At 33.1% G+C, this 16,680-nt stretch overlaps 2 protein-coding genes and 1 pseudogene across 4 annotated transcripts; all 3 read left to right on the top strand.

Annotated features, from left to right (window-relative positions):
• Positions 1-44: 44 nt before the first annotated feature.
• Positions 45-2,460, top strand: LOC132186847 (protein yippee-like At4g27740). Of its 3 annotated transcripts, none has more exons than XM_059600948.1 (3): positions 45-419; positions 511-614; positions 2,016-2,460. In XM_059600948.1, the coding sequence occupies exons 2-3, from the start codon at positions 522-524 to the stop codon at positions 2,238-2,240; spliced, it is 318 nt and encodes a 105-aa protein (XP_059456931.1). In that variant the 5' UTR covers positions 45-419; positions 511-521; the 3' UTR covers positions 2,241-2,460. The 3 variants fall into 3 exon arrangements, with proteins under 3 accessions (XP_059456931.1, XP_059456939.1, XP_059456947.1); XM_059600956.1 differs by having other exon boundaries at positions 45-423; XM_059600964.1 differs by lacking the exons at positions 45-419; positions 511-614 and adding an exon at positions 622-1,332.
• Positions 2,461-3,890: 1,430 nt separating this feature from the next.
• LOC132165635 (protein yippee-like At4g27745) lies at positions 3,891-5,136 on the top strand. Its single transcript, XM_059576281.1, has 3 exons — positions 3,891-4,158; positions 4,260-4,381; positions 4,723-5,136. The coding sequence occupies exons 2-3, from the start codon at positions 4,289-4,291 to the stop codon at positions 4,948-4,950; spliced, it is 321 nt and encodes a 106-aa protein (XP_059432264.1). The 5' UTR covers positions 3,891-4,158; positions 4,260-4,288; the 3' UTR covers positions 4,951-5,136.
• Positions 5,137-10,129: 4,993 nt separating this feature from the next.
• On the top strand, positions 10,130-12,676 carry LOC132166897 (probable L-type lectin-domain containing receptor kinase I.6; annotated as a pseudogene).
• The last annotated feature ends 4,004 nt before the right edge of the window (positions 12,677-16,680 follow it).

The following is a 16,680-nucleotide window of genomic DNA, read 5'->3' as shown; positions in this document are numbered from 1 at the left end:
GAATTAGGGTGTTTTTTTGTTTTTGTCTTTTTTTTTTTTTTTCTGAGCAAGAAATTAGGGTTCTAAGGGAAGAAAGTTTGGAGCCTTGAGAGAATAAGGAAGCTGTAGATCATATCCAAATTCGTTAGGTTAGAGTAGATAGTTTATAACAAGACAAGAAATTTTGAATTCCATTTTCATCTCCAATTAGATCCGTGGTTCAATGGCTGCCACTTCTAAAAACTTGTCACCTCTTTTTCTCTGCTGTTTCTTCCCCCACCTAGCCTTGTCTTTATCAACCTCATTGGTCTTCCCACGCCTAACACTATCTTCTTCTGGATACGTCAGCCATTTGAAATTGTTACTCTGATCATACCCTTCTTATAGCTTTCACCCCACGCTGTAATTTCTTATCTCTGAGAGCAGAAATCATCCTTCAAGTAGGTGAATTTGATACACTTTTCTAAGAAAAGTTTCTTCTATTTCATTCGCTTATTATTTGATTTTGTTTTTTGTTTCTTGGGTCCTCAGTTGTCAGTTCAATGGAGGACTATACTGGTCGTCCCTTATACAGCTGCAGGAACTGCCAAAATCCTATCGCCCTTCGCACTGACCTTCTCTCCAAAAATTTTATTGTAAATTACTACTCATTCTACTTAAATTTTGTTGGTGACATTTTGTATCATCTTTTTGTAAATGTCTCTAATTTTTCATGTGAAATGAGCTATTGATCAATATGTTCGAAGCAGTCAGTCTTTGATTGCCATTTGCCACACTAGTTATTTGGTCTCCAAGAGAACTTTTCCTTAATGGAAAGAAAACCATGGCAATAGCCAATAGCAGAGGTTTTGTTCTTCTTGGTGCCAAAATCATCTGAAACCTATGACCCAGAGAAATTCTTGGCATGCTTATGTGCCAAGTAACCAAACTGGGGGAGGGTAGGAGGGAGAGAGGAAGAGAGAGATCTTAGTCAATCAAATAATGCATTAAAAAAGGTTAACTTTTTTATTGTCGTTTGGAATCTCTTTGGTGATCTGTCCTCTTTTTTTAAAAAAAGTTCCATTCATTTTCCAATTCTTTGTTAGTCAACTGTCTAACCTTGGCTTTTGATCAAGCCCTGCCCAGAGATCTCCAGCTTTCTCTTTGGGAGCAGAACTTTGGGTCATCATTCATCTCTGATGAGTCCATAGTCCTATTCCATTTCTTATTCCTAACAATCATCTAGCACGTTTGATATTCTGGTTCGAAGTTCTCAGTTCGATGGCAGAACTTGGTGATCAACCCTTGTTCAGCTGTAGAAATTGCGGAAATCCTCTTGCCCTGCGCAGAGACCTGCTTTCCAAAGATTTTTTGGTGAATAGTAATGTAGATCTTGTCTTTCAATATATATGATTATATCAATATGATGTTATGTTTAATCTTTATAGTCTCAAATCTGTTGCATAGTTTAGTTTATGGATAATATATTGAAAGTAGTAAGTAGTTGATGGCCATACTGGTTTAGATTTCTCCTAGAAAAGCATTCAGTGATCTTTTTGTCTCAAACTCTATATCATCTTGAATACTATAAAGCCTAGAGCAAAATGTAAGAGGCTGCAAAAGAATGGATTACTGTTATCTAAATTCCGTTGGAAACGGATACCAACCTCCACTCCGGCCTCCAACTTTCGTTGGAAACACTAATAGACCTCCCCTACCTCTGCCTGCCACCGGAAGCCAATCCGTGCGGGTCAGTGGCGGATCAGTGGTCGGAATTGCCTTCGCCTGCACAGTCCTACTCTTTGATTAATCATTCTTGTAGTGATATTTATTTGGACTGCTCCTTTGCTAGAACCACACTCTTCTCTTGATATGCATTTGTACAGAAAATTGGTTTAGAGATTGCATGTTGTCTACAATGATTTATTCAAGTCAGGCTGAATTTTCTGAAATTGAATCACCTGCTAAATTTGTGGTTACATTTCTTCATGTATATTGGTCTATATCTATATGTTCAGTTGATATGTCCCCAACTTTTTTCCCATTACTTTGTTCAGGGAAAAAGTGGGCCAGCGTATATGTTTGTACATGCAATGAACATCATTGTGGGGCAAAAAGTAGACAGGAAGCTCTTGACTGGTCTGTACACTGTTGCAGACATCTATTGCAGCAATTGTGGTGAGACATTAGGCTGGAAATATGTTCGGGCTTATGAGGTCAGAGACAAGTTCAAGGAAGGGAAGTTCATAATAGAGAGAGCGAAGATTGCCAAGGAATATTAATAATCCCACTATTATAACTCAATATCAATAATAATTCCATTATGAGAAAGACCCTTGTTTCATTTGTCCCAGTAAAATGTAATTAAGCATGTTAGTTCCTCATGTTCTGCTGTTAAGTTACTATATACATGCCTGTATTTGAAACTTGAAAGTTGTGTTGGATACTGTAAACTCTTGTGGCTCCTTTGTACTAAAATCAATAAGAATACTCTTATTCCCATGTGAGGATTGCTAGATGGTACCAGAAAGATCTCAGGAAGGGAACTTGATTTCCTAGTTGGATGGTGGTTTTTAAAATCTGGTGAAAGAATCCTTCATTTTGTTCTTCCATTAACATTTTCCTATCATCTTTTTGACAAGAATTCCTTATAATTGTCATCCCCCCAATTCCCCTTGGATCACCCTATATAATTTGATCCCCTCCCCAGTCAAAGTCTCTCTGTCTGAGGAGGAAGCTCACCGTCCTTTCACACATGTTTTCTACAATTCCCCTTCCCCCTCCTCTTTTGGCAGGGCATTGCTTTGGAATTTCTATGGTACAGGACATTGACACCAGTCACATCATGAACAATAATTTCATCCTTTTTATTGGTGGAAGTTTTTCCAAGATTGGATTGATGTGGTGTCTGACTAGTATGCAGTTTTGTTGAAGAAACAGATTACTTGGTTGAACAAATTCAATCCACTGTAGTAGATTGGCAATTTAGGTTGAAAGTTTGTCCCTGATATGATTTTTACCTTGGTGTTTGTTTGATGTCAATATCATCAACTTTCATATAATATAATTAAATTTATCTTTTCTTATTATTTAAAATTTTTGAGATAATATTTTTATCTTATTAAACTGACGTGATAATGTCATTATCCTAATAAGTAACTTTTTTTTAAAAAAAAATTAGTAATTTAATATAATACTAAAAATTTAAATTTTTGACTTGATAATAATACAATGTGAAAATAATTATGCAGCTATTGAACTAAAAAGATTGATAAGGGAGAACGATATCCTTTTTGTCTTTTTTTTACTCCTTTCTATGTCTATGAAGTCAATTGTGTGTGCCCATAGTTTTTATTTTTTTTACCAAACCAAAAGAGCAAAACTTCGACCATGGTATCTGCCCACAGGAACTTCAAAGTTGACACGTCAAAATATCATTTATAGCATTACTCATTGCATAGGAGGATAGCTTTACTCATTGCATAGGAGGAAAATGGAGAGAAGAATTGATTGATGTAATATAAAGATAAATGAAGTTTTGAATTTTAAATGAAAGAAAATTGTTTGTTAATATAAAAAAGAAAATAAATGGTTAACAAACCGGCTATAAATCATGGGGGGATAGCCACAAATACAATGAATCTGAGTCAGAGTGGTCAGGTTAGCACTGAAAATAAAATAAAAATTGGAAAAGTTAATTTTATATTTATTTATTTTCTTAATCAGTTTCTTTTATTGGTTAACTGGTAATTAAGCAATAAAAGTTATAATTTTCATTCTGTAAGCAAAGAACAACACTTTCTCAAGTCAATTCAATAATACTTGATTTTACAGCTCAGGTTCTTATCCATTTTGCACTATCATATTCATTATTCATTCAAAGAAGGCTTCTCCTCTCTCCCTTCTCTTTCCATGGTTTTTTTTTTTTATCTAAAAATGCAATGGGTTCTTAATAATATTTTCAACTTTATTCTATATCCAATAATTATTTAGTGTACTTTTCAAGTCCTTGTTGTTTCCTTTTAATAAGAATTCTGTCTCTCTCATACCCATTTCTTTATTCAAACTCAATTTTATTTTGTGGAATCTTTTACTCAACCTTCTAACCCACTTTTTTGGTATAATCCTGCACGCTAACAACCTTTGGTGTTCTTATCTTTTTTGTTTCAGACTTTTGAGTCATCGCTGAGTTTGTTGTAGGTAAAGAAGTTATCTTCTCCTGTTCTTCATCCATATTTTGGGTTTCAGCTTTTTAAGCTTTCTGTTCTCTCTTATTGATTTTTTCTTTCTTGGGTTGGCAGATTGGTGTTTGGAGCTGAATCGTTTGTTGATGGCGGAATTCATAGGGCCTCGATTGTACAGCTGTGGTAATTGTGGGAACCATATTTCGCTTCACGATGATATAATTTCCAAGGCTTTCCAGGTGAGGCTTGTTAATCTCCAGCATATTGTTTTCTTTTTTGACCTTTTGGTAATAGGAAAATCCCCAGTAGAGAGATTCAAGTGTAGCAGATTGTTCTTGGAAATTATGAGGTACCCATGAATGGAAAACTCTCAAATTATACATATACCAATTCTTGATTGGGGAACCTATATCCCCAAGCATCTATATTTGTTGAATTCAGACCCAAATAAAAAGAAAGAACAAAAAAAAAATGGGTTGTTTTGTTCTTGACTGGTTGTGTTGAAGGCGATGTTGGTTTTGCTAATAAGTTTTGGGCAGATTTTGATTCCAACATTATTTTCCATAATTGTGTTAATTAGGGAAGACATGGCCGAGCCTTTTTGTTCTCCCACGCAATGAACATCGTGGCAGGGCCAAGAGAAGACAGACATCTCATTACTGGCCTTCACACTGTTGCTGATATCCATTGTTCTGATTGCAATGAGGTGTTGGGGTGGAAGTATGAACGAGCTTACGAGGCATCCCAGAAGTACAAGGAAGGAAAGTTCATACTTGAGAAATCAAAGATAGTTAAGGAGAACTGGTAGCAATACATTCATGAAGTTAAGGTAACTTTGTAATGTTTCATCAAGTTCTTCTTGTAAAGGAAGCTCTCACCCATTTGGAAATTTGTCATTGTTTCTCATTGTTCATTCTTGCAAAATACTTCTGTCTGGAAGTTGTAATTTGAATATTCAATTTCCATGTTAATAAAATTGTGGTATTCCTCAAAAGTATGGCATTTTCATGTCTGTTTAGTTGCTCAAATATGCATTCCAAATGTTTGGGTTGGGGTCAATTGGTAGATATCTTTTCAGGTAAGGTAATGCAGTAAATAACATCAGATTTGGATTGTGATGAAGATTTATAGCAATGAAAGATTACAAGATTGAACCCCATGTGATATGGTTGAAACTATAAGAGTCATCTTTCATTTGCAGTCTTGCGTCGGCACGAATTGCATCCAATCCCGATCCCGATCCCTCCAAAACTACCCATTTCTTTTTGGTCTTTTGATTTATTCTCTGATGTTTCTTGACGTGGTTCATTTTAACAGATCACTAAAAACAAATAATAATTACCCCTCCTAGGAGAGGGGTCGCCGCCCCTCATCTAGACAGAGGTACCCGCACTAATTTGGGTGTATTTATTTTTACTTCACACAAGGGAAGAGGGAGGAGGATTCGAACTAGTGACCTCAGCTTCATTAAGCGTAGTTCATAGCCGATTGAGCTACTCTTGGGGACATTTGGGTGTATTTATAATTTAAAATAATTGTGTCACGTGACATATATAGTTGGTACATGATATGTCAAATAAGAGTCGTGTGGTCTTTAAGGGGTAGCTCAATCGGCTGTGGACCACGCCTTATGAAGCAGAGGTTACTAGTTCGAATCTCTCAGCCCCTTCCCTTGTGTGGACATGTCAAATAAAATAAAACAAGAGTGGCGTGACATTAATTGGAGGAATTTGATTTTTTTCCTTAAAAAAAAAAAAAAAAAATGGAAGCTAACGTATCTTATCTTATCATATATATATATATATATATAATAGTGGAGTTTTAAACAAGAGAGCCTAATATCGTGACATGTGGCGTTCTTTTATGCTAAAATGTTGTTTCTAATAAAACAACTATCTAATCTAATCATATCTAATATCTAATCTAATCTGATATATATATCATCTGTTCATATTTAAGTGTATATCTAATCTAATCATATCTAATATCTCATATATATATATATATATATATATATATATATATAATGGAGTTTTAAACAGGAGATACTAATATCGTGATATGTGGCGTTCTTTTATGCTGAAACATTGTGCCTTTAGTTATTTTTTTCAAAACAACGTTTCTAATAAAACAAGTATCTAATCTAATCTAATATCTAATCTAATCTAATATACATATCATCTATCCATATTTAAGTGTAAAACAAGTGTTTATTTTATTTTATTTTTCTGGTGAAACATTGTGCCTTTAGTTATTTTTTAAAAATAATTTTTCTAATAAAACAGTGTATCCAATAAACATTAATTAAAGCAAACTTCTTTTCCATACATCTCTCCTCACTCTGTTTCTCCAATGGCATGTGGATGAAGATGGCTTGGGGATAGGGCGTAGTTGTACATGTGACTAAGGTTCTTCAATTTTATTATTATTATTATTATTTTTTGTGCTTCTTGAGAGAAAAAAAGGGTTCCGTTTATCTTATATATATATATATATATAATAGGGGAGTTTTAGACAAGAGAGGCTAATATCGTGACATGTGGCGCTCTTTTATGCTGACAATGGCCATGTTTAAGTGTAAAATAAGCGTTTAGTTTTTTTTTTTTTTAGTTCTTTTTTTTTTAAAGCAAACTTCTTTCTCATACCTCTCTCCTCACTCTGTTCTCCCGAACGCCTCTGACATGCAGTTATTCCAATATTGAGCATCTCAAGGGAGGCTACAATATTTACACAAACTGTTCGAAAAACAATGTCTCTGAAACTATAGTAATATTTGTCTTGATTTTATTTTATTTTTCAAATTATCCTAATTTTTCTTCTTGAATTTTTATTTAATACCTTTATTTTGTTTTGTAGCATTAATTGCTTAATGTTGTTTGTGTACGTTTTTCTCAATAGATTTCCTTTCTATATAAATATTACAATTAATAAATTTGAATTGTTTTATAATTATATTCTTTAGTGGGACTGGCTTCAATGCGGTAGTGCAAACTACCGCATATATATATTCATATTTTTTCTATTCGACCCTAATTATTCTTTTCTTATTTTTTTTTTTTTAACAAAAGTAATTTCTGTTTTTTTTTTTTTTCTTTTTTTTTTACTGTAACACCAAACCCCATTCACATGAATTGTATTTTTAACGCTACTAGTGGGAAGGCACGTGCTTGATTCCCTGTGTTTGATGGTAAAAAATATATCTATGCAATATTTAACATTAAAAACTCAATGTCATATATAAAAATCATTTCTAGCAAAATTTAATATCTAAATCCTTACATGAGCACATTTAAATTCTTACATAAGTGATACCACTTTCCAACCTCATTCTGAAATCATAAATTTATTCATTTTCATTTGGTGCGTCATGAACCAGTAATATTAAATCTATGACTTAGTCCTTCGTGAACTTCAAGCGACATAACTCCTAGCTGGATAATGAACTCGTGATCAGAAGAAAGCTTTGCAGTGCTTTCCATATCTGTGATGCCATCCTATTACCAGTAAAGTAAAATTATGATAACCTTATATTTTGGATAAAAATGGATCAACAAAAACAGAAAAACAAAAGAACTCTACCATCAGTTTAAAGGAAAAGGAATCACACACATATTTAACTTATGCAATTAATTGAACAACCTTTCTCTCATGCAATTGAGCAAGCAATCATTCACCTTTTTTTCTTTTTTTTCTTTTTGATAAGTACTGCCTAAACAGTAATTGAGCAAACTTGTATTAAGATGCTTGCAAAACTGGAAATCTGCAGTTCAACCTAAAGCTTATCTTTTAATAAATTAAAAGATTTGTCGTGTCCATATCTTTTAATTGCTGTTTTATTTTGTATCATTAATTTATTAAAAGATTTGCGACATTAATTTATTAAAAGATTTGCAGGTTCAAAATTTTATTTATTTTCTTTTGTATCATTAATTTATTAAAAGATTTGCGAGTTCAATTTTTTTTTTTTTTTTGTTTAGTATGTATAAACCGGAAATTTATTAAAAGATTTGCGACATTAATTTATTAAAAGATTTGCAGGTTCAAAATTTTATTTATTTTATTTTGTATCATTAATTTATTAAAAGATTTGCGGGTTCAAAATTTTGTTTTTTTTGTTCAATATGTATGAACTGAAACCAGTTAAAAAAATTGAACCGATTCAACTATTTCTTCAGGTTCAAAATTTTATTTATTTTCTTTTGTATCATTAATTTCAAAATTTTGTATTTTTTGTTCAGTATGTATGAACCGGAACCGGTTAAAAAAATTGAACCGGTTCAGTTTGACGCCGTTTCTTCCTTCTCTCTAACGACGGAAACAACGTTCTCTCTAAGGTATGCTCTCTGTTTTTCTTTTCTTCCAATAAGATTGAAAGTTTATTTGATCAGTTTTATGAAAATATATGTGACTCCGAACTATAATTTAAAGTATGAGATATTCGAGATGAATGTATCTTTGTACTTTTATGTATAAATTTTTAGCAATTGTGAATTGATGATCTTTAGTTTGTTTCTTGAGAATTTTTTTTGTACCAAACACCGTTTTAAATTAGAGATTATGTAGAATATATTTCCGCTTTGCTTTTTTGAATGTTCAGAATTATGAGTTTTATTTGTATTAAAATATAATAGGTATTACACCAAAAATATTAAAATTTTATGCTAATTTTATATTAATACTTTGATAATCAAAATTCATGGTTTCTTGCCTTCCTTTATTTTATTTTATTTTTTCTTTATGCTTTTCATTTTAAACTACACATATGCGACGAATTTTAGGTTGTTTTAATTTATTTTTTAGATTAAGGGAAGATTGAAATGATTTATTTGACTGCATTAAATATTGAGTGAAAGATTTTGTTATTTTTGTATCCATAAAATAAATAAATAAATAAAAGATTTTTTATTTTGCTTTGTATTATTTTTTAAATGTCCAGAATTTTTTGAGTTTTATTTGTTTTGAAATATAATAGGTATTACACAAAAACCTATTGGGTTTAGGGTTACTCTCAATTTTGCTACCATTCTCAATATATTGTTATAGGATTTAGGATTTAGGATTTAAGGTTACTGTTCTAATTTATATATTATTTTTCATTCAAATTTCTTATTGTTCTTTTGTAAATTTAATTGACTTTGTTGTTCATTATGTTTTTTTGTGTTCCAATATTCCTTCTACGATTTTTTATCTCTTTCTTTGATGAAATAAATAAAACTACTCCTATGAGAAAAAATATTTTAATATGTTTTATGGGTCTTATGATTTAAGGGTATTATGTTTTAACTCATTCTAGCTGGTTTTAAATTACACATATGAGAATTTTTTAATATGTTTTAATTTATATGGATTAAAACTAAAATTATATATGGTTCTTATGATAGTATATTTTTATCTGATTTATATATTCATGCAAACTTCTGTGTAATTGTGTCACTATGTTCAACAATATGCTGTTGAATAACCTTTTGTGTTTTTATTTTTTTTATATTGAAATAGGCATAATAGATTTGACCTATAATAAAAAATACAATGAAAACGTGTTTTAAGTTTTAAAATCAAATTATTCTTTTTATATTCGTTTACTTATCAAAAAGTTTTAAAATCAAATTATAATGAATAATCTCGCGCATAGCGCGGGTTCTAAGCTAGTTTTTATAATATGTGTAGCAGACTATAAAATCAAGCATAAACTCTTTATTATTCACCAATTATGAACTTTCATATGACCCCTATCAATTTGTAAATGATTTTCTAGTAAAAATTGCAATACTTCAAACATTTTTCAACATATATTGACTAAGGTAAGCAGCCAGTAGACTTACAAAGAAAAAAAAAAACAGTAGACCTGCAATATTCCTCCATGTGTTGCTCAAGAATCATTTTTTTCATTGTACTGATAAAAAGATAAGGATGATCAAAGTTGCCTTTTGGGGCATCAAGCTTTTCCTCCGACCTCCTCCTCATTTGAAAATATAGACCAATTTAAATTCTTTGACCAGACAAACTCTGGAAGCAAAACCAGTAGTTGGTTGGCACGGTAAATTGTAAAGCGACAAAAATACAGGTGCATCAAATGCATAACACCGAAACAAAAGCAGGTGGATTTAATGCAACATTGCTGGCTGCCACACACGGAAACATTAACCCATCGACAGAGGACAAAAGGCTCACTTCACATGAGCTTGAGAAACTTCACAAAAAGAAAGCTTTTCCCTTTTCTCCCAATGGCTACAGTTCTCAGATCGCTTCTTCATTTTCTGATGCTTCTCTATGTTTCCAATACTCTGTTGGGCCTGGCTCAAGATGAAGACCAATTCATCTACAATGGCTTCAACCAAGCCAAGATCGCAGAAATCCACCCCAATGGCCTGCTGCAGCTAACCGACCTTTCAAACAACCAAGTTGGTCATGCTTTCTACCAAGTTCCTATAAAATTCAACACAGCTTCATCTCTTTCATTTTCTACCAACTTTGTGTTTGCCATGGTTCCTAAATTCCCAACTGAAGGTGGTTTAGGCATCGCCTTCACCATCAGTCCCTCGAGGAACTTCACCCATTCTGGAGAAAATTGGTATCTGGGGCTCTTCAATGCCTCAAGTAACGGCCTTCCTGCAAACCACATCTTGGCAATCGAGCTTGATCCTAGTTCGAACCCACAATTGGGAGATATTAAAGAGAATCATGTGGGAATCGATGTGAACGGCATAAAATCAAATGAATCAGCTCCTGCAATGTATTTTTCCAATAAGGAAGTGAAGAATATAAGCTTGGATCTCCTGAGTGGGAATCCAATGCATCTTTGGATAGATTATGATGAAGCGGAAAAGTTACTCAATGTAACACTCGCCCCGACAACAATTTCAAAACCGGACCGGCCTCTCTTGTCAACACCCATTGATCTGTCTCAAATTCTTTTGGAATCCATGTATGTTGGTTTCTCTGCATCCACGGGTGTAGTTTCAAGTTACCAGTACATTCTTGGATGGAGCTTTAATAGAAGTGGGTCAGCACAAAGCCTTGATGTTTTAAGCCTTCCTCAAATTCCACGACAGAGGAAAATGAAAGCGAAACCAGAACCGATGATCTTGGCTTTTCTCATAGCAGTAGCAGTTTTTCTGATAACGGTCCTTGGAGCTGCTTACATTTGGAGAAGGAAGAAATATGAAGAAATACGAGAAGATTGGGAAGAGGAGTATGGCCCCCACAGGTTCAGCTACAAGAATCTCCACAAAGCAACCAAAGGTTTCAAAGACACGGAGGTTCTAGGAGAAGGAGGTTTTGGAAAGGTTTACAGAGGAATACTTCCTTCGTCTAATATACTAATTGCAGTAAAGAGAATCTCCCATGATTCCAGACAAGGGATAAAGGAATTTGTGGCTGAGATCGTTAGCATGGGAAGGTTGAGGCATAGGAACTTGGTGCAGCTTCTTGGCTAGTGCCGGCGAAGGGGGGAACTCCTCTTGGTGTATGATTATATGCCCAACGGAAGCCTTGACAAGTTCTTATATAGCAATGAAAATCCAAACCTTAACTGGGTTAAACGATTTAGAATCATCAGAGGAGTAGCGTCTGGCCTTCTTTACCTCCATGAGGAGTGGGAGCAGGTTGTTCTACACCGAGATGTAAAAGCAAGCAATGTTCTATTGGATGCTGAATTAAATGGAAGGCTAGGAGACTTTGGCCTTGCAAGATTATACGACCACGGCACCAATCCCCAAACAACCCATTTGGTTGGGACTGTGGGTTATTTGGCTCCGGAGCTTACTAAAATAGGAAAGGCAACCACTGGCACTGATGTGTTTGCTTTCGGGGCTTTCATGCTCGAGGTGGCTTGTGGGAGGAGGCCTATAGAGGTACGGGAACTGCCTGGACGGGTTGGTTCGGTTGATTGGGTCTCTGAGTGCTGGAGAAAAGAAGTTATCCTTAATGCTAGTGATCCCAGATTGGAAGATAATTATGTGGTTGAGGAAATGGAATTGGTTTTGAAACTAGGCCTGTTTTGCTCACATTCAATGCCAGAAGCTAGGCCTAGCATGAGGCAAGTGATGCAGTTTTTGGATGGTGATGCTAAACTGCCGGAATTACCACATGACAGTGCTTTTGGTGCATTTTCAAGTTATGGATCATCTGATTTCATGTCATTTCCTTTTACCCAGGCTTCTGCTCCTTCCATGTCTACAACTGATTCAATCCTGAAAAGTGGCCGTTGAATAGGGTGTCTCATGCTTTGGGTAGACGAAGTCAAAGTGCATCACCATCAAAGTTCTGGATTATCAATATATAATGAAGCTTGTTGATGTCAAGAGTATCGTGTTATCAATTGTTTTCCTTATTTCCTTATCCCTTAGTCTGCTGCTTAAGGAAAACATGTCTGCTTCTTATCATTTATTGCTCTGTTTCTGTTGATCACGTCTGCTTTATGTTTATCCAATAAGTCGGTAGATCATTTTTGGGTAGTGTTTGCTGAAACCAGATTGAGTGGTTCATCAAGTTTTATTATTACTCTGTACAAGTTTTTCGTTTTTTTTAATCAAAGGAAAAAAAAAAAAAAATTACTTATCTGAAGGCCCCTCTTAACACTAGCATATTTCAACCCCCAATTCGTTACACTATGGCACACCTTGAGGATAATTCCTCTATTCAAGCATCCAGAAAACTTCCATTGAATTGTGAAATTTAGGCAGCGAGAAGAGGTTGCGGGGCTCACTTGTCCTAAACTGGTGAATCCCACATCCTAAACTTCTTGGGGTGCTGCTCCCTGATGCAACATGACATCGTAAGTCGCAAAGACAATCAATAAGCAAGTAACAATTTTTCTTAAAAATATTGAGTCTACTAAGGATGCACGGACAAAACATAAAAGAAACTAAAACTCTGAGCTTTCTTATTAAAAAATTGGATAATTATTACAAAGCTATGTTTTGGTCAATAAAACATGTATTTATAGGTTTCAAACTCCTAACCCTAGTAGTAATAGTAAATAAGTCGGTTTAACAAAGCTGTGTTGCTCGTTCCAACAGAACATAGACTCGTTCGAATGCGTGTGAGATAAAACTTATAGTGGAGTTTTAAACAAGAGAGCCTAATATCGTGACATGTGGCGTTGTTTTATGCTAAAATGTTGTTTCTAATAAAACAACTATCTAATCTAATCATATCTAATATCTAATCTAATCTAATATATATATCATCTGTTCATATTTAAGTGTATATCTAATCTAATATATATATATATATATATATATATATATATATATATCATATGTTCATATTTAAGTGTATATCTAATCTAATCATATCTAATATCTCATATATATATATATATATATATATATATATATATAATGGAGTTTTAAACAGGAGATGCTAATATCGTGATATGTGGCGTTCTTTTATGCTGAAACATTGTGCCTTTAGTTATTTTTTTCAAAACAACGTTTCTAATAAAACAAGTATCTAATCTAATCTAATATCTAATCTAATCTAATATACATATCATCTATCCATATTTAAGTGTAAAACAAGTGTTTATTTTATTTTATTTTTCTGGTTAAACATTGTGCCTTTAGTTATTTTTTAAAAATAATTTTTCTAATAAAACAGTGTATCCAATAAACATTAATTAAAGCAAACTTCTTTTCCATACATCTCTCCTCACTCTGTTTCTCCAATGGCATGTGGATGAAGATGGCTTGGGGATAGGGCGTAGTTGTACATGTGACTAAGGTTCTTCAATTTTATTATTATTATTATTATTATTATTATTATTTTTTGTGCTTCTTGAGAGAAAAAAAGGGTTCCGTTTATCTTATATATATATATATATATAATAGGGGAGTTTTAGACAAGAGAGACTAATATCGTGACATGTGGCGCTCTTTTATGCTGACAATGGCCATGTTTAAGTGTAAAATAAGCGTTTAGTTTTTTTTTTTTAAAGCAAACTTCTTTCTCATACCTCTCTCCTCACTCTGTTCTCCCGAACGCCTCTGACATGCAGTTATTCCAATATTGAGCATCTCAAGGGATAGCTACAATATTTACACAAACTGTTCGAAAAACAATGTCTCTGAAACTATAGTAATATTTGTCTTGATTTTATTTTATTTTTCAAATTATCCTAATTTTTCTTCTTGAATTTTTATTTAATACCTTTATTTTGTTTTGTAGCATTAATTGCTTAATGTTGTTTGTGTACGTTTTTCTCAATAGATTTCCTTTCTATATAAATATTACAATTAATAAATTTGAATTGTTTTATAATTATATTCTTTAGTGGGACTGGCTTCAATGCACTACCGCATATATATATTCATATTTTTTCTATTCGACCCTAATTATTCTTTTCTTATTTTTTTTTTTTAACAAAAGTAATTTCTGTTTTTTTTTTTTTTACTGTAACACCAAAACCCATTCACATGAATTGTATTTTTAACGCTACTAGTGGGAAGGCACGTGCTTGATTCCCTGTGTTTGATGGTAAAAAATATATCTATGCAATATTTAACATTAAAAACTCAATGTCATATATAAAAATCATTTCTAGCAAAATTTAATATCTAAATCCTTACATGAGCACATTTAAATTCTTACATAAGTGATACCACTTTCCAACCTCATTCTGAAATCATAAATTTATTCATTTTCATTTGGTGCGTCATGAACCAGTAATATTAAATCTATGACTTAGTCCTTCGTGAACTTCAAGCGACAACTCCAAGCTGGATAATGAACTCGTGATCAGAAGAAAGCTTTGCAGTGCTTTCCATATCTGTGATGCCATCCTATTACCAGTAAAGTAAAATTATGATAACCTTATATTTTGGATAAAAATGGATCAACAAAAACAGAAAAACAAAAGAACTCTACCATCAGTTTAAAGGAAAAGGAATCACACACATATTTAACTTATGCAATTAATTGAACAACCTTGCTCTCATGCAATTGAGCAAGCAATCATTCACCTTTTTTTCTTTTTTTTCTTTTTGATAAGTACTGCCTAAACAGTAATTGAGCAAACTTGTATTAAGATGCTTGCAAAACTGGAAATCTGCAGTTCAACCTAAGGCTTATGTTAACCAAAATATGATAACAATTGTTGTGTTGGAAGAAATTTGTAGCTTAGAAGATAGTAATAAAATTCCTAGAAAACAAAGATAAATTTCTACTTTAAAAGAAAAAAAAGATTTAGACATTAAAGAAGCTAAAACCAGGCAACAAAAGATAATCAACAATCAACAATCTAGCACCAAAATGTTTGGCAAGAGCCTTTGCTAGTATCCTGATATATCTTTGAACCTACATAAATTCTATTTGGCATATAATGAATGCCTCACCAAGGATTAGTACGGGAAAAACTACACACAACAATTGATCCCATAGTCTAGGGGGTTGATTTCTGAAATTAAAAGTTTAGAGGAGATTATAACTGACTTCATAGTTGACAAAAAAAATGTTACACAATTAAAATCTCTCATGAGAACCAGTTACTTAACATAAATGAGACACGTTAAAACCAAAAAATTTGTACAATCCAAGACAAGTCAGAGAGGGCAGAGGTCCTTCTACAAGTCTAAGATTGGGCTTATTGATTACTTTCGTAAGCAAAAACATTTAGAGGCATACAGTTGGATTCCACACAAGAGCAAGAGAGCTGCAAATTCAATCATAAGGTTTTGTCCTTAAATATGATGAATGTAGGTAACGCTTCTATTTTGTATTTATCATCAATGCTAGGATACTTCTTAGTGTCAATTATCACCACCTATATTTTATCCTCCAGCTGAGTACTGACTTCGTTGAGGATGGGATCCATGAATTGACAAAGACCATATGCAAACCATACCTAGGGTTACTCAGTCTTCCGATTAAATTTAAATATTATCCTGCTCAATTTTGTTATTCTAGAGATTACCAAGGACATGGAATTATTCCTAAACTAAAGGCCCCACCCCTCTCAATAGGGTATAAGGTGAACAATACGAATTTGCTTCACGAATGAAAGATTACTTACAAGACAAACATAACTCTAGACAATTACGATAAAATTCTTATAAAGTTTTTCAGCAAGATGATCCCGTACGTTATGGCTTAAGGTGATAACATAGGCTTACAAAATAGTCAGACATCATAGCTGTTAGCAGAATCTGAAAAAAGATAGGAAGAGAAAAAATAAACATAAGTAGGGAAGAAACAAACAAGTGGCATAAAAGTCAACCAGTACAGGTTTGCCAGAATTAGCCAGCAGGTTATCGAAGGAGGAAAATGTTAGCTTCTTGGCTTTGAACTACATAAAAGAACCTATATAAAAGAATTTGTCAATGAAAATGACGATAATTATTTGAGAAGAGCCTTTAAAACTTAGTATTACATAGGTTGCAAGCAAATGATCAAGCAAACAACACAATACTACAACTGACGCTATTTTCAATAATTTTCTAAGCTATGAACATACTTACCCTCTTGAATTTCTCCAATTGTAATTCCCATGTCACTTCAACTTACTTTTCCAATATATATTTTCGGCAACTGGGAGAGG

This window comes from Corylus avellana, chromosome ca1 (assembly GCF_901000735.1).
Source record: "Corylus avellana chromosome ca1, CavTom2PMs-1.0".
In the NCBI taxonomy this organism is placed as follows: Eukaryota; Viridiplantae; Streptophyta; class Magnoliopsida; order Fagales; family Betulaceae; genus Corylus; species Corylus avellana.
The sequence above is the reverse complement of the archived record's forward strand: the minus strand, read 5'-3'. Positions and strand labels throughout refer to the sequence as shown.

Excerpts from the sequence above, each read along its gene's own strand:
- LOC132186847 (XM_059600948.1), top strand. The coding sequence starts at position 522 with ATGGAGGACTATACTGGTCGTCCCTTATACAGCTGCAGGAACTGCCAA. Across the intron at positions 615-2,015 it reads TTCTCTCCAAAAATTTTATT|GGAAAAAGTGGGCCAGCGTA; the intron begins GTAAATTACTAC and ends TACTTTGTTCAG.
- LOC132165635 (XM_059576281.1), top strand. The coding sequence starts at position 4,289 with ATGGCGGAATTCATAGGGCCTCGATTGTACAGCTGTGGTAATTGTGGG. Across the intron at positions 4,382-4,722 it reads TAATTTCCAAGGCTTTCCAG|GGAAGACATGGCCGAGCCTT; the intron begins GTGAGGCTTGTT and ends TGTGTTAATTAG.